The sequence below is a fragment of the Littorina saxatilis genome, linkage group LG9, assembly GCF_037325665.1.
Source record: "Littorina saxatilis isolate snail1 linkage group LG9, US_GU_Lsax_2.0, whole genome shotgun sequence".
Taxonomy (NCBI): Eukaryota; Metazoa; Mollusca; class Gastropoda; order Littorinimorpha; family Littorinidae; genus Littorina; species Littorina saxatilis.
Genome location: NC_090253.1, coordinates 48,132,811 through 48,156,810, shown reverse-complemented (window position 1 = coordinate 48,156,810; position 24,000 = coordinate 48,132,811). Strand labels below are relative to the sequence as shown.

Sequence of the window (24,000 nt, the reverse complement as noted above, 5' to 3'; positions counted from 1 at the left end):
ACCCTCAGAAAGATAAATGGCTCCTGATTCTGGCTCCAAAACGTCATTCACACGGTTTTAATTTGAGCTGTCATTATTTTGACGTTCTCCGCTGTCTTCCCTCCTTGCAAATATATATATATATATATTTAAGGGACTTTGCTCTGTAAATCTCGGTCCCCCTTGAGGAGGGTCTGATGCTCCCAATAGGCTGTCTGCGAAGGGATACTTATTTCTCTCTCTATCTCTGCTAAGAGATTTTAACAAATCTCGGAAGAAAGTCTCTGCTGACTTTCAATTGTTTCTTTCACAATTTCTGATGTTTTATAATGTGGTCACCGTGAAAGTTGCATCGCCTCTAAAGCGATCCAATTGAATAAAGCAGAAAACTTCTTCTTTACCAAGTCCCGTGTTGAACAGCAGTGAAAAGTTGACCGCTTTTCCTGTTTAACCTTTTCAAAATTAGATCTAACTTGTTCGCGTATCCATTTCTGGATCTGCAGGCTGGTACAGAGTTACCTCCCTTTAGGCTTTTTCAAATTTCCCTTGTTTTAACCTAATTTCTTGGTTAAAACTTGTCTAAATTTCTAAATTCTTTCTTAATAAATATCAATTCTACACTTTGGCCTTAAATCAAAGTGTTTCCCTTCACAGATATCCTCTTGGGGTTGTCAGATGAGGGTAGTCTCCCATGCCAACAGAAGCTACCATTCAGAGAATGGTTTGCTTCTTAGTTGGATACCATGGGTTGACAACTCTCGCCATCAGTACCACCTGACCACTGATGAGACACAATAGTGTCGAAACACGTGTCTGGTCTAGGTACACATACAATGGTTCTCCTCAGGACTAGATTACCTTGCGATACGTCCCCCACAAAGGGACTTTGCTCTGTAAATCTCGGTCCCCCTTGAGGAGGGTCTGATGCTCCCAATAGGCTGTCTGCGAAGGGATACTTATTTCTCTCTCTATCTCTGCTAAGAGATTTTAACAAATCTCGGAAGAAAGTCTCTGCTGACTTTCAATTGTTTCTTTCACAATTTCTGATGTTTTATATATATCAGAGGTTGTCAGATGAGGGTAGTCTCCCATGCCAACAGAAGCTACCATTCAGAGAATGGTTTGCTTCTTAGTTGGATACCATGGGTTGACAACTCTCGCCATCAGTACCACCTGACCACTGATGAGACACAATAGTGTCGAAACACGTGTCTGGTCTAGGTACAAATACAATGGTCCTCCTCAGGACTAGATTACCTTGCGATACGTCCCCCACTTATTAAGGGACTTTGCTCTGTAAATCTCGGTCCCCCTTGAGGAGGGTCTGATGCTCCCAATAGGCTGTCTGTGAAGGGATACTTATTACTCTCTCTAACTCTGCTAAGAGATTTTAACAAATCTCGGAAGAAAGTCTCTGCTGACTTTCAATTGTTTCTTTCACAATTTCTGATGTTTTATAATGTGGTCACCGTGAAAGTTGCATCGCCTTTAAAGCGATCCAATTGAATAAAGCAGAAAACTTCTTCTTTACCAAGTCCTGTGTTGAACAGCAGTGAAAAGTTGACCGCTTTTCCTGTTTAACCTTTTCAAAATTAGATCTAACTTGTTCGCGTATCCATTTCTGGATCTGCAGGCTGGTACAGAGTTACCTCCCTTTAGGCTTTTTCAAATTTCCCTTGTTTTAACCTAATTTCTTGGTTAAAACTTGTCTAAATTTCTAAATTCTTTCTTAATAAATATCAATTCTACACTTTGGCCTTAAATCAAAGTGTTTCCCTTCACAGATATCCTCTTGGGGTTGTCAGATGAGGGTGGTCTGCCATGCCAACAGAAGCTACCATTCAGAGAATGGTTTGCTTCTTAGTTGGATACCATGGGTTGACAACTCTCGCCATCAGTACCACCTGACCACTGATGAGACACAATAGTGTCGAAACACGTGTCTGGTCTAGGTACAAATACAATGGTCCTCCTCAGGACTAGATTACCTTGCGATACGTCCCCCACATTTATAAGGGACTTTGCTCTGTAAATCTTGGTCCCCCTTGAGGAGAGTCTGATGCTCCCAATAGGCTGTCTGTGAAGGGATACTTAATTCTCTCTCTATCTCTGCTAAGAGATTTTAACAAATCTCGGAAGAAAGTCTCTGCTGACTTTCAATTGTTTCTTTCACAATTTCTGATGTTTTATAATGTGGTCACCGTGAAAGTTGCATCGCCTTTAAAGCGATCCAATTGAATAAAGCAGAAAACTTCTTCTTTACCAAGTCCTGTGTTGAACAGCAGTGAAAAGTTGACCGCTTTTCCTGTTTAACCTTTTCAAAATTAGATCTAACTTGTTCGCGTATCCATTTCTGGATCTGCAGGCTGGTACAGAGTTACCTCCCTTTAGGCTTTTTCAAATTTCCCTTGTTTTAACCTAATTTCTTGGTTAAAACTTGTCTAAATTTCTAAATTCTTTCTTAATAAATATCAATTCTACACTTTGGCCTTAAATCAAAGTGTTTCCCTTCACAGATATCCTCTTGGGGTTGTCAGATGAGGGTAGTCTCCCATGCCAACAGAAGCTACCATTCAGAGAATGGTTTGCTTCTTAGTTGGATACCATGGGTTGACAACTCTCGCCATCAGTACCACCTGACCACTGATGAGACACAATAGTGTCGAAACACGTGTCTGGTCTAGGTACAAATACAATGGTCCTCCTCAGGACTAGATTACCTTGCGATACGTCCCCCACTTATTAAGGGACTTTGCTCTGTAAATCTCGGTCCCCCTTGAGGAGGGTCTGATGCTCCCAATAGGCTGTCTGTGAAGGGATACTTATTTCTCTCTCTAACTCTGCTAAGAGATTTTAACAAATCTCGGAAGAAAGTCTCTGCTGACTTTCAATTGTTTCTTTCACAATTTCTGATGTTTTATAATGTGGTCACCGTGAAAGTTGCATCGCCTTTAAAGCGATCCAATTGAATAAAGCAGAAAACTTCTTCTTTACCAAGTCCTGTGTTGAACAGCAGTGAAAAGTTGACCGCTTTTCCTGTTTAACCTTTTCAAAATTAGATCTAACTTGTTCGCGTATCCATTTCTGGATCTGCAGGCTGGTACAGAGTTACCTCCCTTTAGGCTTTTTCAAATTTCCCTTGTTTTAACCTAATTTCTTGGTTAAAACTTGTCTAAATTTCTAAATTCTTTCTTAATAAATATCAATTCTACACTTTGGCCTTAAATCAAAGTGTTTCCCTTCACAGATATCCTCTTGGGGTTGTCAGATAAGGGTGGTCTGCCATGCCAACAGAAGCTACCATTCAGAGAATGGTTTGCTTCTTAGTTGGATACCATGGGTTGACAACTCTCGCCATCAGTACCACCTGACCACTGATGAGACACAATAGTGTCGAAACACGTGTCTGGTCTAGGTACAAATACAATGGTCCTCCTCAGGACTAGATTACCTTGCGATACGTCCCCCACTTATTAAGGGACTTTGCTCTGTAAATCTCGGTCCCCCTTGAGGAGGGTCTGATGCTCCCAATAGGCTGTCTGTGAAGGGATACTTATTTCTCTCTCTATCTTTGCTAAGAGATTTTAACAAATCTCGGAAGAAAGTCTCTGCTGACTTTCAATTGTTTCTTTCACAATTTCTGATGTTTTATAATGTGGTCACCGTGAAAGTTGCATCGCCTTTAAAGCGATCCAATTGAATAAAGCAGAAAACTTCTTCTTTACCAAGTCCTGTGTTGAACAGCAGTGAAAAGTTGACCGCTTTTCCTGTTTAACCTTTTCAAAATTAGATCTAACTTGTTCGCGTATCCATTTCTGGATCTGCAGGCTGGTACAGAGTTACCTCCCTTTAGGCTTTTTCAAATTTCCCTTGTTTTAACCTAATTTCTTGGTTAAAACTTGTCTAAATTTCTAAATTCTTTCTTAATAAATATCAATTCTACACTTTGGCCTTAAATCAAAGTGTTTCCCTTCACAGATATCCTCTTGGGGTTGTCAGATGAGGGTAGTCTCCCATGCCAACAGAAGCTACCATTCAGAGAATGGTTTGCTTCTTAGTTGGATACCATGGGTTGACAACTCTCGCCATCAGTACCACCTGACCACTGATGAGACACAATAGTGTCGAAACACGTGTCTGGTCTAGGTACAAATACAATGGTCCTCCTCAGGACTAGATTACCTTGCGATACGTCCCCCTATTTTAAGGGACTTTGCTCTGTAAATCTTGGTCCCCCTTGAGGAGGGTCTGATGCTCCCAATAGGCTGTCTGTGAAGGGATACTTATTTCTCTCTCTATCTCTGCTAAGAGATTTTAACAAATCTCGGAAGAAAGTCTCTGCTGACTTTCAATTGTTTCTTTCACAATTTCTGATGTTTTATATATATATATATATATATATATATATATATATATATATATATATCTACCGTTATACACTCACGTCAAACAAATGAGTATGTACATTTGACAAGATAATTAATGTGAACCACACTATTCCACTTTATATTTGTTGGTGTTAGTCGAGAATGACAGGGCGGAATAACCCGTTAATTCTAAATTTGAACATAACCAAACTCAAACATTGTTAGCATCTTTCTCCGCGAACCTTACGGAAAAAACTATTTCATTTTCTTCATCGCTTATGTAGCAAAAAGATTGCGGTGAACCAAACGATGGACTTAGTCGTGCTGAAACAGCCTTTTCTCGTGTAAATGACATTTCCTTTCAGCACTGCGAACACTCGCAGATTTACTTTTCTGTGCACTCCACTTCGCTCTACACAATTGTTTTTGTCGGCGGTTGCGATTTTTCTTTTGTTTTTGTTTTCCTTCAGATACTTTAATTTTCATAGAGGGAATAACCAGAAGTCACAAGGAGTAAACTCAGGTCCGAAGAATGTTTGAGGCAAAAATGGGATCATTTAGACTTTAAGAAATGGAGGCACGGCCCTTATTTCGTGGAGGCTGGCATTGTCATGGAGAAGATGGGAGGTCCGGGTTTCGCAGTTTAGTCGTTAACTGCTGAACTCGTGAGTTAATTTGGGTATTAAGGTCCTGTATAGTATGTGACAGAGACAGTTCTGTTAGCAAAAAATGATCGACAGCAACGGGACCTTTGTGGTCGCAAAATACAGCGAATAGCACTGTTTCTTCTTTGAAACCCTTGCTTACAAATGTAGTGCGTCTCGTAATTGTGGCCCAATTGTTTTGTGTTTTCTGGCAATAATATAGAAGGAAACCAAAGTCTCATTATCAGTGACTAGATTCATCACAAGTGTGGGTCTACTTGGTTCAAAACGGTTAAGCAGATCGCGTGCAAGAGGAACTTGTTGCTTCTTCCGTTTCCCTGTCAGCTAATGAGGCATTCATTTTGCCGCCAGCTTTTGAAGCTGAAGGTCATTGTGTAGAATTATGTGAACGGTTCTATATGAAAGTTTAAGTCTTGCACTATATACTCGTATGTTCACTTTTCAATCTTAGTTCTTAAGTGTTGATACAGCGGCTACATTAATTTCGTTTGCAGAGCTGTTCGGACGTCTTGTTGGCTATTCCGAGTTATTCCCTTTTTCCCCAGTTTTGATTTCCCTTTTCTTCTGTCAGATTGTAAATTATGTAGCAGCTTTGTTTAATGTTACTTTCTTCACCTTTGTAGAAATGTCCTTTGTGTCATTACCTAGCTACACTCTTTTACAGAATAGGAGTTGTTCATGGTTCTTGACAAAAGACCCCGTTTTAAAGCATAACCCAAAAGTGACGTATTTTGATGCCTCGTCATTTATGACGTAGCAACCTAATGGCGTCATCTCTGAGGGGTAAACCAGTTTAATGTTTGGCCTTTCAAATGATATATTATTTTTGATGATCAGTTACCTGAAAGATTTATAATAGCGTTTTGGTCATTTTGTTTGGATCATAACTCGTACAAATCTCTGGGTTTAACTGCACTAAAAATTAAAAATAACGGACAAATTATCTCGTTTTTGTGCTCAGCTTTTTCCAGTTACAACAATGCTAACCTTAGTTAGAACATGTAACAAAAAATCACAAGGAAATTGGTTAAAAACTACCAGTAACAAGTACACATGGTTTCAAAGTGCCATAGACGTTACAAAACAGTGCCACGTCAGTGACGCACTTTGTGCACAACAAAATGGGGACAAACAAACTCAAATCACATGGTTGGACTCCTCCATTGAAAAGCTAAGAAAACTCGAAATAAGAAATAAATAAACCAATCGGTTCATCGCTGGAAACAAAAAGTCTACCCAAAACGTCACTGACGTGGCACCATTTTGGGGTAGAGTTTGTTTTAAATATATTTCAAAAAGTATTAGCAATTGATATTTTTAAAACAGATCAAACGATAGTTTTAGGCTTCTGTAGCAACTTTGACTAATTTTCGAAACCAAAACAATAAAAACTAGCACACGCGATGACATTCTTAAAAGTTGTCATAAAATGACTTCACACGGGCGTTCCCAAATGACATCAAAACAAAATGGCGGCATGCAAGGAGAGTGAACTAGAGGCAAGCGATGAATGGTATAAGTAACTATAAACATCTCTTGTGGCCTATGTACGGTGAAAAAACCGTCAATTCCATTTTGAATTTCAGGCTTAGGTGAGCATATTTTTTTGGAATTGCCCTATACCATCATTCGACATTTGGCCTTAGTTTCAATTGGACAATAGCCACATTATCCAAACACATGCAAGACACTATTGACACTATTGACACCAAGAACCAATTTTAAAAAGCGTAACTGAAACTTCTTTTTTATATACAATGTTTCATGTGAACAGATCTCACATCCACAGCGCACGTTTAATCTTTGCTTTTCTTTATCTGAAAAGGTTAAGATCATCTCAGCATCACCTGACGGTTTTTTTATTGCTTTTTGTTTGTTTTTCGTTTTGTTTTTAGGAGGTATAGAGTCAGTCTCAGGGCTGAATGCGGTATTGCTGATGTACGTCTTTCTAGCTCAATTGATGCACTGATTTACATACAAAATAATGAACATGATACATTATACAAGAATCATCGACAAGGTATAATATGTCAACAGATATAAGTAACATGATTTGTTGTTGCACTATAGCGGCCGTTGTAAACTGCTTCCTGTTAAGTGAAATTGGTGAAACATAAATTATTACAGTTCCATCTATGTTAGGTAAAAACGAGAAAGGAAGTAGGCCTACATGCATATATAAGCTTACTGCATAATTATTCACAACAATAAACTGCTTTAGTAAGACTATACCATTCTAACCACTAGCTCGTTGGTTGTTGAGAATGAGAGTTAGCTACTTTCAACCTTAGTTTTGGGAACTCAAGGAGAGAAAGAAAGAAAACCTGTGAGGAAAGATCTTGTTCGTAACCTAAGCTTCGGATGATGTACCCACTTGTCCTGCTTTTTCAGCAAAAATGCTCTCTCAAATACATTTGAGCTTGCTTATTTAAACAGGTTATATCTACTCACTATCGCTGGAAGTGTGTAGTTTGCAGACACGTTTAATTATAAACACCAAGAACTACTATTGTTCGCTGTATGCCTCACTCGTGACAAGATGAGATCTGAACCTTTGTACGAGTAAGTTCCAGGTGTGCACTTCAAAAAGCTTACTCAATCTGTATTATTATTATTATGGAGAGCTTATATAGCGCGAACCACAATTAACTGTGCTCTCCGCGCTTTACATATTAATTTCTGCCGTGTGAAATGGAATTTGTTTACAGACAGACAGACAAACAAACATTTTTACACACAATATACAACGCATTTACATCGACCAGCAAACCTCAAGCCTGTTAGGCAAGCATTCACCTTTCGCGGCCTTTATTCCAAGTCACACGGGTATTTGATGGACATTTTTATCTATGCCTATACAATTTTGCCAGGAAAGACCCTTTTGTCAATCGTGGGATCTTTAACGTGCACACCCCAATATAGTGTACACAAAGGGACCTCGGTTTTTCGTCTCATCCGAAAGACTAGCACTTGAACCCACCATCTAGGTTAGGAAAGGGGGGAGAAAATAGCGGCTTGACCCAGGGTCGAACACGCAACCTCTCGATTCCGAGCGCAAGTGCGTTACAACTCGGCCACCCAGTCCCATCTTTTACTATACTCTTTGTCAATAGATCTTGTACAGCAAAAGTGTTTGAATCTAATGAAATCCGATATCGCCACTTTCACACTTGGTAAATGTTGGATACCTCGTCAGATTTGGATTGCGTGGACTCGAGTGTAATTTGTACATTTACCTAGACCCGTTCATTTATTTGACACCTTTTCGCTTGCTTGTATATCCGCACAAGTGCAGGCCTATAGATATAATTACACATACACACACGTACGTGCAGGTACACTGCAAGAGAGAGAGATTGATTAAACTTTATTACAGAAGGATGGAGATTTTAGGCGTTGCCTAGTCTTACAATCTGTCCTTGCTAACTAACATGAGAGGGAGAGATATTGGGGACACAAAGGGAATGATCAAACGAGAAGGAGAAAAAAGACAAAAACAGGACAGAGACTGGGGTTTGAGAGATAGAGAAAAGAACGAGAGAGAGAACGAGAGAGAGAGAGAGAGAGAGAGAGAGAGAGAGAGAGAGAGAGAGAGAGAGAGAGAGAGAGAGAGAGAGATTAAGAAAGAGAAAGAGAGAGACATTAAGAAAGAGAAGAAAACAGAGAGAGAGAGAGAGAGTGATAGAGACAGAGAGAGAGACAATGACAATGACAATGACAATGACAATTCTTTATTTTACGAGGGTAACAGAATAAGCATTGGTATACTTTTTTGCATCTGGCCCTCGCCCTAAAGAGGGACTAAATCTACTATAATAACTACTACTACATACTTACATAATTAGTAAAACAGTATATATGTACATACGTGCATTATATGAAACATTGTAGTTTATAAATGTTCATGACAAGGTGCAAAGCAAAAATGTGCAAGTCAATTAGAGTCAGAATACTATGTAATAGTACTTCAACTCTGCAAGACAATGGATAGTATGCAGAACATCATAATTTCGTGAACAAAACTATAAATCAAAAGTGAGTGACTGTGACGTCTGCTTCTCGTTCTAGGGCTGATCAGTGTTTAACTGAGACAAGTGCAAAGAAGTAATAAGAAATTTAATAATTCTGTACTTTCAAAAACATGCACATGATCATTCTTGCAGACATCAATCCCTTTCTCTTAGAATCTTCAAATGAAAGTTTTGTAGATTATGATTTCGCTGGTGTGATTTCACACACACGTAACAACATTGTCTTTCTTCTTCTTGTTGCGTAGACGTTTGATATCGAAGCGCGGAACGTACTTCTTCTTCTCGTTGAAAATGTATTTCGGTTTACACAAATGAAGACGTGATGGTGTGTTAATGTTCACAAAATATAAAGTAGTCTACTCATCATGATAAACTCGATCTGGGTGACACTTGGGGACGTTGGTGGTTCCTTCCGTGGTTACCGCTGACGTTGCCCTTCCCACAGTGTTCACACGACATCATTTACACAAGCATTGTACACCCCTGTACACTTGCACCTTCTGCAACACACACGTGCAATATCTGTTATTATCAAGTATGATTTCCATCGATATCATTCCATTTGTTTCTCTAAAACAAACACAGAAACAAGAGTTCACAGACTGACACAAACACATGGAAAATGAACAATACCTGTGTTTTCCTGTGAATCAATAATGTTAAAATGTATTAGCGTGTTTTACCTGCGGTTAGTGGACCTTTGGAGATCGCAAAAATGTGGAAATCCGTCCACGGAAGGTGAAACATATGCTAGTGCAATCTACGTGGCTGCGTTGATTGCTGCCATCTTGGAGTCAATGAAACGGTCAGAGCATTGCATCCTAGCAACCTCAACTGAATATATGTACAGTTCATATTCACGAATTAATACCAATGCACGCTGTTTCCTTTGTTCTCTTCGTTTAAATTTCTTTCCATGCAGATAAACAAATTCTTACCTTGTACTAGTTTTGGACTAATGGCGCGAGCGTTGACGTCATATGCATACAGTGTCGTCATGACGTAGTCTCGGTCATTTAACCTCGTTTTGTGTACGCAACTAGTGAAGTCTCGATTAATATGAGAGAGGGAGTCGATACACGAATTCCATTCGTCACATAACCCCATGGATCAAGATAATTATCCTATCCCAAGTAGATAATTATTCATCGTACGACGCTCTGCTCATATAATCTGCACCGTGGTTGTCCTTCCCGGGGATAACACGTACGGTGAACTCGTATGGCTGCAGTTGGAGGGCCCATCTCATCAGACGAGGGTTGTTCGGTTGTCGTTGGAGATGTTTGAGTGGGCGATGGTCTGTCTCAATGGTGAAGTGTTTCCCGTACAGATACCGTTCGAACTTTCCCACTCCCCAAACTGTAGCTAGGCATTCTTTTTCTACGGTGGCGTACCTACTTTCTGCTCCGTTGAACTTCTTGCTTTGGTACGCAACAGGTCGTAGAGTCTCTTCGTGCTCTTGCATGAGAACAGCACCCATTCCTTTGTCGGAGGCGTCCGTCCTTAGCACGAAAGGTTTGCTGTGGTCTGGCATACACAGCACAGGTTTCTGTGAGATTTTCTCTTTGAGTGTCTCAAAACTCCTTCTCGCTTCGTCGTTCCAGACAAGCTTGTCTGGGTTGAACTTCTTTGTCAGGTCGGTTAACGGAACAGCTATGTTCGCGTATGACTCGATGTAGGATCTGTAGAAGTTGCAGAGTCCTAGGAACGACCGTAGTTCCTTCTTCGTGGTGGGTGGGAGAGCGTCTTGAATCTTCTTGATCTTGTCGCTTTCTGGCCACCTTTTTCCACCTCCCACTTCGTGTCCGAGGTACGGCAACTCTGTGTAGCCTATGTAGCACTTGGAGGGTTTTGCTGCCAAATTGGCTTCTTGTAGCCTCTGTAGTACTGCCTTCAGAGCTGACATGTGCTCTTCCCAGGTTTCAGTTGCTATAAGCACGTCGTCCATGAAGTGGTGGACGTCTTTTCTTCTGATTGGATTGAGTAGCTTCCTCATCATGCGGTTAAACACCCCCGTCGCTGTTTTCAATCCAAATGGCATGTTGGCCCAACGAAATTGGCCCGCTGAAGTTGTGAATGCCGTCTTGTCTCTATCCTCCTCCTCTATTGGGATCGCCCAATATCCTTTCGTCAAGTCTAGCTTTGAAAAGTATTTCGCTTTTCCCAAACTTTGAAACAGATGGTCGACATCGGTGATGGGTTCAGCGTCGAACACTACCACGTTGTTCAGAGCTCTCAGATCAGAACAGAAACGGTACTTTCCGTCCTTCTTCTTTATCAGGACGATGGGAGAGTTGTATGGAGAGTTTGCAGGTTCGATGACATGCAACTTCAGCATTTCTTCAATTTCCTTTTCGACAGTTTCTACCATGGCGTGAGGTATGGGTCTGGGTTTCACAAAGACTGGTTTCTTCTCTGTCACTTCAATGGAACATTTTTCCAGGTTCGTCGTCTTTGGAACATCTGTTAGGAACTCTTCAAATTCTTCACAGATCATCTTCGCCTCCTTGACCTTTGCCTCGTCCAATTTCTCGTCGAAATGGATGTTCTTCACATTTTCGGTTCTTTGAGTTTCTAGGAGGGGTAACATCTTCTGAGTGTCATACTTGAAAATGTCATCGTCCATCGTGTTGTCCTCTTCCATGACAACAGCCACGACCTCTTCTCCTCCGTCTTCTTCATCACTTTCTTCTTCGTTTGAAGCAGGAACACTCGCTTGGGCAGATGAACTGGGATTGGGAGTGGCGGAACTCAATTCCCGTTCTTGGTATTCCTTGATGAGGTTGATGTGGTAGATCCGTGTTCTTCTGCCAACTTGGATCTTGTAGTCGAATTCATTCAACTTTTCCACAACCTTGTAGGGACCTGACCATGTAAGTTCCAGCTTGTTGTTCTTCACAGGGCGTAGAAGTAGAACACGTTTCCCGACTTCTAGCGTCCTTGGTTTCGTTTTCTTGTTGAAGAAATGGGCTTGCTTGCTGGCCGCTTTCTTCAGGTTCTCACGTGCCACGTTGCACGTTTCTTCTATTCTGTTCCTGAGGTTGACTACATATTCCGCTGTAGTCTTCTGCTCCCCTGAGATTTCTTCTTCGGTCCATGTTTGGCGCAGCACTTGCATGGGTCCTTTGACAGATCTCCCATACAGCAGCTCAAACGGCGAAAATCCCATGCTTTCTTGTGGAGCTTCTCTGTATGCGAACAGGAGGGCGGGGATAAACGTGTCCCATTCCCTCGGTTGATCGATCGCTAACTTTTTCAGCATGCTCTTCAGTGTGGAGTTGAACCTTTCGACCAAACCATTCGCTTGAGGGTGAAACGGTGCAGTCATATGGTGTTTGATGCTGAGAAAGTCGTTCACTTCTTTCATCAGGTGGCTGGTGAACTGTGTGCCTTGGTCCGTTATCACTTCATCTGGGATTCCCAATCTAGTCCACATCTCCCAGAGAGCTTCAGCTACGGTGTCTGCTTGGATGTTTTTCAGGGCTACGGCTTCGGGGTATCGGGTAGCGTAGTCAACAGATACCAAGATGTATTGTTTCTTGCTCTCCGACATAGGTTTGACCGGGCCGATGATATCCACCGCAACTCTCTTGAAAACTGAACTGATGGGTGGCATCCTTCCCAGAGGGACTTTCTTCGTCTGACTTTTCGGTGCAGTTCTTTGGCATGTATCACAGGACAAGCAATACCTACGAATGTCTCCTGCACACCCTGGCCACCAGAATTCTGCTCTAATTCGGTCAGATGTTTTTCTTTGACCTAAGTGTCCTGCCATGGGGTGATCGTGACCAAATGAAAGAACTTTGTTCCTGAGTTTCTTCGGAACGATTACTAGTGAACGGTCGTTTCCGTGGCGATCTTTCGTTGTTCTATACAGGATTTCTTTCTTGTATGAATACCGTATCCCATTGATCCCTTCTGGAGAGTTGGCAAATTGCCTGATGGTCTTCAACGAAGGGTCACTTGCCTGTTCTCTCTTCAGATCAGCTGGCGAATACAGTCTTTCTTCTTCCTTGACTCCCTGTTTGTGGCTGCAGCTTGGTTTCTGGGCGTCCTCTGTCGCTTGTGCTCTCGTGGTAACAGCAGCTGCTGTCCCAGGGTACCATGCTGGGTCTCGAACAGGATATGTGGGAGTCAATTTCTTCTCTTTACCTAGTCCATACCATTTACCTATGAGGACAGGGTAAATTGGGTCGTCCATCACCGTTACTTCTGTCTCGGAGTCAAAGTAGGGTGAATCGATGTGCACCACGGCGGTGTGGTACATCTTCTTGGAGTCTTTCTCTGCCAGAGTAGTCTCCTTCATTTTCGCTGAATATGCCTCCTTTGGCACAAACTTCTTGCTGACAATGATACCAGTACATCCAGTGTCTCTCAAAGCGTTGACAATTGTTCCATTCAGCTTCACTGGTACCACTTCGGCACATTTCTTTTCCTTGCAATTTCCGCAAAGTTTTTCTAAGAGGATCGGTGTCTCAAGTGTATCTTTCTTCGATGAAACTGCACCTGCTGTGTCTCTCTTGTTTGGACAGAAACGAGATACATGCCCTTGCAATTTACAAATGAAACAACATCCAGATGCTCGCAGTTTCTCTCTCTCGGCGTCACTCAACTTTGCCTTTAGAGTTTGATTTGCGGGTTTTGTTGATGGAGCAGCTATTCTTGTTTCTTCTTGGGGAGAACGACGTTTTTCAGGCTTGACGTACGTTGATGAAGTTTTGACGTTCGATCTAGATTGTTGATATGTGTTGGCTATCATCCCAATCTCTTTGGCGCTCTTAGGGTCTCTATCCCTAATGTGAACGGCGAGGTCAGGAGGAAGGGTGTCCAACACCTGCTCACGGACCAACAAATCTTTGAGATCTTTTACATCTTGGTCGCATTCTGCTAATTCCACCCATTTGTCTAGATACCGTTCTAGCTTCGTGATGTGCTCTTTATACGTGTCAGTGGCGCTTTTCTTGGTTTGGCGAAACTTCTTTCTATAATCTTCGCTAGTGAGTTGGAAGCCCTCATACAAAGCGTGTTTGAGAGTGTCGTAGTCATTAGCGTCTTCCTCGTTCAGCTTTGAGAAGATGACTCTCGCCTTACCCTTCAGAAAGTACACTACACGTGAAGCTTTTGCTGTATCACTCAGGTTACAGTCTCGAGCATAATGCTCGAACTGATGGAACCAGCTCTCGATGTCATCACGGTCGTCTAGAAAAGGAATCTTGGGCTTGAAACCATCATCTTCGCGAATACGTCCTGGCGAGTTGTTGTTCCTGTTGCCCTCTTGGTTGGCGTTCTGGATTTTCAACTGTTCCAGTTGGAATTGTCGTTCAGCGTCACGTTCTAGCCGTAGTCGTTCAGCGTCACGTTCTTGTCGTTCAGCATCACGTTCTAGCCGTTCAGCTTCACGTTCTCGTTCCTCGCGATCAAGAGTTTGTTGCTTCTCTTTCTGATCAAGAACAAATGCACGCAACTCGGCTCCTTCTAACCCCAACAACTGTCCTTCGGCCATTAGCTGTCTAGTCAACTCTAGCGGATCTACACTTGTGGACTGAGACATATTTACAGGTGACACGTCCGTGCACGCCTGTGGATCAACCTCTTCGTCGTTACGGTTGCTGTCAACTTGAAGAGAGAGATGAACACTCTCTTCTTCGTCAGCAGGAATTGGTAACGAGTCTATCACCTCTTCCCGATCGTTACCGACAGTAAGGGTTTTTCTTCCCTTCTTATCCGTGGTCACTATGGGAAGAGATTTGTCGGCCGGCTGTTTCCGTGCCAACTGGGCTGCGATGGTGGACTTTCTAAAATTATGAGCTGGAGAACTGTCGTCACTCATAAGTCACCTCGCGTATTATTCCAAAACGTACAAAATGTATGTTGCTCAAACACCGTCGAGCTACTAAATTTCGGATCAAATTACAAAAAGAAACAGTCGGGCATCGCCTTCGTGCACAAAATGCAAGTCCTAGTTTAGCTCTACTTCTACTGTACTTTGAAATAATTCTTCAACGTATGTTACGTTACGTTTCCACACAACCACCCAAAGAGTTATGTTTCCACGATCTATCGTGAGTCAGTTTACTTCTATCTACCAACGAGAACTTACACTGTAAACTTTATTTGACTCTTTCTGGCGAAAAGATCAATCTTTCACTCGATCGAACGTTGAATATACAAGATGTATCAACTCAACTGTCAATTCGCATCATTTACTGTGTAGATTAATTTACAGCCACTTCTACAGCAAGTAAATACGACTGATATCCACAAGTCGATTATATAGGGCTTCACAGGGAAATACAGGTATTAATCCTTACCTCTTAGGTACCTGACTCCCACCAACCTCCCGCGTAATTTAGAACAAACTAAGGGGAATGATGGTTCCGATAGTACGTGCAAGAATACTATCACACTGATGAATTGGAACACCACAAATAAAATTGGGAGCTAACAAATCAAAAGTGGTCTCGCTAAATATTGATTTTTTAACGTGTCGTTTCAGCTGACAACACTTCCAGTTTTTATTTTACCGTGTGATAGGGCACACGTTGAGTTATAGATCTGTGATAAGTAATATAACTAAAGGTAAATAAATAAAATTATATGATGAGACGATGGCGATGAAGTACGAACATTTACAATACAAATCGACATGCAAGAAACCTACAGCAATTTTGAAACGAGAAAAATTTGGAACGGCTGGATCGAAAGTAAAACGTTGATTCAATATCCCGTGACTCGAGCCCCCATTGTGACGTCTGCTTCTCGTTCTAGGGCTGATCAGTGTTTAACTGAGACAAGTGCAAAGAAGTAATAAGAAATTTAATAATTCTGTACTTTCAAAAACATGCACATGATCATTCTTGCAGACATCAATCCCTTTCTCTTAGAATCTTCAAATGAAAGTTTTGTAGATTATGATTTCGCTGGTGTGATTTCACACACACGTAACAACATTGTCTTTCTTCTTCTTGTTGCGTAGACGTTTGATATCGAAGCGCGGAACGTACTTCTTCTTCTCGTTGAAAATGTATTTCGGTTTACACAAATGAAGACGTGATGGTGTGTTAATGTTCACAAAATATAAAGTAGTCTACTCATCATGATAAACTCGATCTGGGTGACACTTGGGGACGTTGGTGGTTCCTTCCGTGGTTACCGCTGACGTTGCCCTTCCCACAGTGTTCACACGACATCATTTACACAAGCATTGTACACCCCTGTACACTTGCACCTTCTGCAACACACACGTGCAATATCTGTTATTATCAAGTATGATTTCCATCGATATCATTCCATTTGTTTCTCTAAAACAAACACAGAAACAAGAGTTCACAGACTGACACAAACACATGGAAAATGAACAATACCTGTGTTTTCCTGTGAATCAATAATGTTAAAATGTATTAGCGTGTTTTACCTGCGGTTAGTGGACCTTTGGAGATCGCAAAAATGTGGAAATCCGTCCACGGAAGGTGAAACATATGCTAGTGCAATCTACGTGGCTGCGTTGATTGCTGCCATCTTGGAGTCAATGAAACGGTCAGAGCATTGCATCCTAGCAACCTCAACTGAATATATGTACAGTTCATATTCACGAATTAATACCAATGCACGCTGTTTCCTTTGTTCTCTTCGTTTAAATTTCTTTCCATGCAGATAAACAAATTCTTACCTTGTACTAGTTTTGGACTAATGGCGCGAGCGTTGACGTCATATGCATACAGTGTCGTCATGACGTAGTCTCGGTCATTTAACCTCGTTTTGTGTACGCAACTAGTGAAGTCTCGATTAATATGAGAGAGGGAGTCGATACACGAATTCCATTCGTCACAGTGACTCTGTCCCAAAGGACATATCAATCAAGAATATACTATTTTCATTAAATGGGATATATATTTGTTTTTGAAAGAATCTGTGCTGGTAGCTTCCCGTAAGGCATTCGGAAGAGCGTTCCAGAGACGGCCACCTGAATAAACTAGACTAGACTTAAATAAGTCTATCCTAGGAAGAGGAGTGTTAAATTTCATAAGGTGGTGAGAGAGAGGGAGACAGAGGGGGAGAGCGAGAGAGAGAGAGAGAGAGAGAGAGAGAGAGAGAGAGAGAGAGAGAGAGAGAGAGAGAGAGAGAGAGAGAGAGAGAGAGAGAGAGAGAGAGAGAGAGAGAGAGAGAGAGAGAGAGAGAGAGAGAGAGAGAGAGAGAGAGAGAGAGAGAGAGAGAGGGCGATAGTGATCGAGAGAAGGCGAGAGAGAGAGAGAGTGAGAGGGAGGGCAAGAGAGAAATAGAGAGAGGGACAGAGATAGAGACAAACAGACATAGACACAAAAACAGACACATAAACAGAGACTAAACGGTCGGGTTTACAAACTGGGTGGTGCGACACTCACCCAATAGCAGGTATAAAACCTCTGAGATGCCCCAGGTCGGCCTTCTTTTGGAAGCTGAGAGATAACGGGAGGAGCAAGAGCACAGACATCATGGACAGACACACACTCCTCGCCTTGGTTGTCGTGGTTTTCATCAGCCTATGCAACATCCATGGAGGTATACAATTCTTATTTATTTATTTATTAATGCCAATCACATAGTGAATTGCATCAGTATCTTTATTCCCCCGAAATCGGCGTATGCTGCCAGAATGGCGGGGTAAAAACGATCATACGTACACATAAAAACCCACTCATGCAAAAACATGAGTGAACTTGGGAGTTTCAGCCCATGAACGAAGAAGAAGAAGTATCATTATTTTTACAAAATGCATTCAAGTATGTTTGACATACGAAGGACATAACAGTTGTCATATACAAATTATCTTCCAAATTGTACTTAAATAATTATATGTGTGTTCTTGCAATATTGCGTTTCAGATGCATAATTATAGTCATATATAGTAGACTATCAAGTTAAACAGCTATGTGTGACTTTGAATTAATGCATTAAAAAAGCCTTCATCCCCATATAAAAACCGATCTAAAATTACGTCAATGCAACACAGGGATATATAGATGAATATCATTCATAATAATTATCATTTACAACACTCTTATGTGGATATCAGCATTTTGTTGCTTTTTTGTAAACATGGACAAACACATGTGTGCTCCTTTTGATCTGTAGAAGCTTATCAACGCTGACACAGCAGCACAGAGACTATGGAGACACTGCTTAATTTGCTGTCAGATGTTTAGATCGATCAAAAATCGTTCAAGTGTAAATTGATGTAAATGCAAAACGAAACATTCACTGGAACTTCGATGCACTGATCTTGAAAACTCCACAGATCTTTACCGATTTAAAACAGTGTTCATCACATAAACATTGTTAGAGTTGTCAACATATTTGGGTTAACTTTGTTAAGCTTGGCATTCAATCGTTCGAAACCACATCTACGATTTGCATCATTGTGCTTTTAATCTGCATCCATAATCGATGTGTCCTATGCAAGCAAATATATGCTGATGAGTATTTTTGCTTTTCGTTTAAACTATGCATGTCTGATTGTGAGTGCCGTTCAACGTCTACAAAGTCAGACGTGTAAATAAATGAATAGATAAAGTAATAAACAGTGATATAAATAAATGAACAATTAAAAGGAGTGAGCTCAGTTCAACCTTTTTTTTGTGTTGTGAATATATTCGTTCTTCTTCCCTTTCAGTGGTACGCATGTCTTATAACTACCTCATCCGATACACCTCTTGAACTATTATAGATAGTAACACATCATCCTTTTTCGTTCAGATTGTTGTGGTCAACCTATCAAACTCCAAGCACTTTTTGCAAAATAATCACACGCAACAACATCAACAACGGCTTCACGTTGTGGGTTATTGGGTGCAAGTTAGTTTTTCATCACCGACATTGACCTGTTTTTCTTTTGACCTTCTTATTCTTAAAAATGGATCAAGGGACTGCAGGTGAGATACAATTGAACAAAGTAATTAAAAATGTGATCACTAGAAAACTGCAACATGAATACATAAACACGAACTAGTTTCGACGTTTCGTCTTCGTTAGCATTATTCTTGTTTTGTAGTGGCAGAGTTTCAAGCAGCCTATAGGATGTCCTGAACTGGGCGAAGTTTTGCGAAGCTGGCCAATAAGGCTTTAGCACTGAGTTATGGGCAAACAAGTTTCGCGAAGCTGGTCAATAAGGCTTTAGCACTGAGTTATGGGCAAACAAGTTTCGCGAAGCTGGTCAATAAGGCTTTAGCACTGAGTTATGGGCAAACATATTTCGCGAAGCTGGCTAATAAGGCTTTAGCACTGAGTTATGGGCAAACATACTTCGCGAAGCTGGTCAATAAGGCTTTAGCACTGAGTTATGGGCAAACATACTTCGCGAAGCTGGTCAATAAGGCTTTAGCACTGAGTTATGGGCAAACATACTTCGCGAAGCTGGCCAATAAGGCTTTAGCACTGAGTTATGGGCAAACATACTTCGCGAAGCTGGCCAATAAGGCTTTAGCACTGAGTTATGGGCAAACATACTTCGCGAAGCTGGTCAATAAGGCTTTAGCACTGAGTTATGGGCAAACCTACTTCGCGAAGCTGGCCAATAAGGCTTTAGCACTGAGTTATGGGCAAACATACTTCGCGAAGCTGGCCAATAAGGCTTTAGCACTGAGTTATGGGCAAACATACTTCGCGAAGCTGATCAATAAAGCTTTAGCACTGAGTTATGGGCAAACATACTTCGCGAAGCTGGCCAATAAGGCCTTAGCACTGAGTTATGGGCAAACATACTTCGCGAAGCTGGTCAATAAGGCTTTAGCACTGAGTTATGGGCAAACATACTTCGCGAAGCTGGCCAATAAGGCTTTAGCACTGAGTTATGGGCAAACATACTTCGCGAAGCTGGCCAATAAGGCTTTAGCACTGAGTCATGGGCAAACATACTTCGCGAAGCTGGTCAATAAGGCTTAAGAACTGAGTTATGGGCAAACATACTTCGCGAAGCTGGCCAATAAGGCTTTAGCACTGAGTCATGGGCAAACATACTTCGCGAAGCTGGTCAATAAGGCTTTAGCACTGAGTTATGGGCAAACATACTTCGCGAAGCTGGTCAATAAGGCTTTAGCACTGAGTTATGGGCAAACATACTTCGCGAAGCTGGTCAATAAGGCTTTAGCACTGAGTTATGGGCAAACATACTTCGCGAAGCTGGCCAATAAGGCTTTAGCACTGAGTTATGGGCAAACATACTTCGCGAAGCTGGTCAATAAGGCTTTAGCACTGAGTTATGGGCAAACATACTTCGCGAAGCTGGCCAATAAGGCTTTAGCACTGAGTTATGGGCAAACATACTTCGCGAAGCTGGCCAATAAGGCTTTAGCACTGAGTTATGGGCAAACATACTTCGCGAAGCTGGTCAATAAGGCTTTAGCACTGAGTTATGGGCAAACATACTTCGCGAAGCTGGTCAATAAGGCTTTAGCACTGAGTTATGGGCAAACATACTTCGCGAAGCTGGCCAATAAGGCTTTAGCACTGAGTTATGGGCAAACATACTTCGCGAAGCTGGTCAATAAGGCTTTAGCACTGAGTTATGGGCAAACATACTTCGCGAAGCTGGTCAATAAGGCTTTAGCACTGAGTTATGGGCAAACATACTTCGCGAAGCTGGTCAATAAGGCTTTAGTACTGAGTTATGGGCAAAGATACTTCGCGAAGCTGGTCAATAAGGCTTTAGCACTGAGTTATGGGCAAACATACTTCGCCAAGTCTTCACAAAGTCGATTTCAAGCTCAATTACAAGCCGCCTAATCGGTATCGTTGATCAAATACTAATTGGTAAATGACTGATTTGTTGATTTGATTGAGTAACTACTTTCTACTTTCATTCTTTTGTATTTATTTGCAGTTGTCGGTCAGTGCCCATATTACTACCAGTGTCTGAACGGCGCAACGTGTTTGACTGGTATTTGTCGGTGTCTACAAGGCTATTCAGGAACGCAGTGCGAGACTGGTAAGTTATATACTCAAATCATCGCCAATGTAACAGGCACGAAGTATTCAAAATAAGCAATATGAAGAGTTTTGAACAAGAGAACAAGGTGGTTGTGAAGGAATTATTTAGTTACTCTCTCAACTCTGATGTCCTCCTAATATTCGTTCTAAATGGTGTTTGGATATTGATGAAGATATTATTACCTCGCTTTGTTAAACACACAGCGGCATTGTTTACATATTAAACACATCAAAAATAAATCTAAACAACGAAGTGACTGTGGTAAGATGAACAAAGTTAGAAAAACAAAGAATTACTGTAAATTCGTTGTCGTCTTGTGTCGTCTTTGTATCGGTGAGTACAGTAATCCTTTGTTTTTTAAAATCAAAAATAGTTAAAACGTAATCTGGGAGAAAAAAAACCACCTTAATAACGGTAAAGTTTTAGTTGGTTCCTGGCCTACGATTGAATCGTTAGCACACTATCTCTTGGTTTTTTTGTTTTTTTTTATAGATATTTTGTAGTAGTTTTTAGTATTGTGTTCAATGATAACGCAAGGTTGTTTTGTTTCAGAAACAAAAACCGACTGCTGTTTGAATTCTTTCATATTTAGATGTTGTTTTTTTCATTGAAGAAGCAACGTTAGGTTGTTTTAAACATCAACGACATTTGTTTTAGTCATATCTGCTTTGATTTTGTTGTTTATAATGTTGTTGTCGTTTTTAAGACGACAATGAGTGTCGCACCAGCCCCTGTCTCAACGGCGGCGCCTGCTATGACGACGTTGGCTTCTACACCTGTTATTGTCGTCCAGGGTATTCCGGATCCCGTTGTGAGATCGGTGGTAAGTCACTTCTTACAGACTGTTAATACTGATGATAATAATAATAACACGTCTTGATATTAAACTATTCACTGCTAAGTAGCAGTATCAGGACTTCTTCTTATGTGTTCGATATCCATGGCCGTCATATATTCAGGTCGGTGGCTGCCATGAAGTCCGCAATCTTTTGCAGTTCGGCAGCGCGTCCCCAGAGAGTCTCAGAACGTTATACAAATATCACAAAAGCAACATTGATGTACAGCTCGGGGTTTTAGTCGAGCAACGTCTTCGAATTTTGTTTTTCTAGACCATTCGAAGATAGGCGCGTGCATTATTTTATGTTGCAAAATGTCCCGTTGAAACACCCGCAATAATACAGTTAAATTTATTTTTTAAACACACGTTTTCAATGACGACGAAACAGACGGGCGCAGTGGCGTGGTGGTAAGACGTCGGCCTCCTAATTGGGAGGTCGTGAGTTCGAATCCCGGTCGCTGCCGCCTGGTGGGTTAAGAGTGGAGATTTTTCCTATCTCCCAGGTCAACTTATGTGCAGACCTGCTAGTGACTTAACCCCCTTCGTGTGTACACGCAAGCACAAGACCAAGTACGCCCGGAAAAGATCCTGTAATCCATGTCAGACTTCGGTGTATGGCTGCCTGAATGTCGAGGTTAAAAAACGGTCATACACGACGTAAAAATCCACTCGTGCTGAAAACATGAGTGAACGTGGGAGTCTAAGCCCACGAATGAAGAAGAAGAAGAAGAAGAAATGACGACGAAACAAATGATAACGTATAAGGAACGGATTGCTACGATACAGTGAGTGTTAATGTTCTATTTCAAAAGTCAGCAATTACCAACCTATGCCCGAAGCATTGATTGATACCTGTTTCTTAATGTGTTTCTTGCTAGTGTGTGTGTTGGTTACAATTATGAATTACTTACTGTCATTAGATGTTCCTCTTTCGTTAAACCACGTTGACCATGTGACCACAAATCTAGTCATTATTTCCACTCCATATGTGTTAATGACACACGATACCAATACACGCATAGTAAACGTTCAGCTTACGAATATTTGTTTAATGCGGACAAGACACCCCAAAAAGGACCGAAACGAACTTTGTTTTCGAATTTATGTGTCAGTCCATCCTGAGAAATGCAGAAAGAGGGACAATGTTATCATGTGACGCCATTATTTCCGTTATGACGTCTAATCGAACGAACTTTGATTTACTTCTAAAGTAACTTAGTTAATTAGTTGTTGTTGCTCTTTGGGTCCAGCGGACCATATAGGCCAAATCAGGACCCCACAAGTTTAACATTAGACAAATTGAAATTAAACCAATTTAAAAAAAATACAGTCAGAAACGTTACCCGAAGGGAACACAAAAGTTAAGTCGAAACCCTACGTGTCTAGGATCTTTAAAATTCAAATCTTATAATAAAGGCCAGACTCTCTTAAAAATCCAAAGAGAGCTGTAGAGCTGGTATCTATAAAAATATGTTTCACAATATAGGTGTCAAAATACTTCACTCGTAAATCATACAGATCAGTGCATTCAGTGAGAAAATGTATCACAGTAAAACTATTATCACAGGCGTGGCACCATGGTGCCTCTTCTAAAGTAAGAAATGTCACTGTAAATAAGAAGGTCAAGATAGGTTTGATAGTTTTAGCCGGTGCCATTGATATGGAAAGCCAAATCGGCCAACGACGCGCGCAATTACGGCCGGAATTCCGCGCGGACTTTCGAGACATTCTCGTCGTTGATACTGCGCACGGACTTTTATCTCAAACTCCTTACGGACTTTCGGCACTCGTTCCGCACGGACTTTTAGATAAAGAAATTGAAAAAGTTGGAACGGAAAGGAGTCGGATCGAAGAACTAACATTAATTTAATTAATTTAACTTTAATTTACTTGTCGGAGTTATCTACCTGTATTCAACAAGGTGACGCGAGAAGAAGACGCATTTTTATCTGGCGGGAAAAGCATGATTATGCATTGCGGAAATCTACTTTTGTCTGGTATTCAACCTACTGAAGTAATTCACAGGGACGCATACATGCAAATATTTCTTATTCATCTGGATCGAGAATCAACTCACAATAGGAGCTTTGATTTCAAGGCAATTACATATGAGTGTCCGGTAAGTTCCCATTCCATGTTCTTAGTGAGAAGAGAGATA

The 24,000-nt window shown here is 41.2% G+C and overlaps 2 protein-coding genes across 2 annotated transcripts in view; one reads left to right on the top strand and one right to left on the bottom strand.

Annotated features, from left to right (window-relative positions):
- Positions 1-12,782: 12,782 nt before the first annotated feature.
- LOC138977238 (uncharacterized) lies at positions 12,783-16,871 on the bottom strand. The gene is made up of 4 exons (XM_070350144.1): positions 16,457-16,871; positions 13,749-16,273; positions 13,206-13,385; positions 12,783-12,810 (listed from the first exon to the last, which is right to left on the bottom strand). Exons 2-4 carry the CDS (start codon positions 14,870-14,872, stop codon positions 12,783-12,785), a joined length of 1,332 nt encoding a protein of 443 aa, XP_070206245.1. The 5' UTR covers positions 14,873-16,273; positions 16,457-16,871.
- A 552-nt stretch (positions 16,872-17,423) lies between these two features.
- Positions 17,424-24,000, top strand: part of LOC138976313 (fibropellin-1-like) — a 38,383-nt gene continuing 31,806 nt past the window's right edge. The window contains exons 1-3 of the mRNA XM_070349162.1: positions 17,424-17,580; positions 20,897-21,001; positions 21,711-21,827. Of these exons, the coding sequence (XP_070205263.1) occupies positions 17,514-17,580; positions 20,897-21,001; positions 21,711-21,827 (289 nt within the window). The 5' untranslated portion in view covers positions 17,424-17,513. The remainder of the gene's footprint in view (positions 17,581-20,896; positions 21,002-21,710; positions 21,828-24,000) is intronic.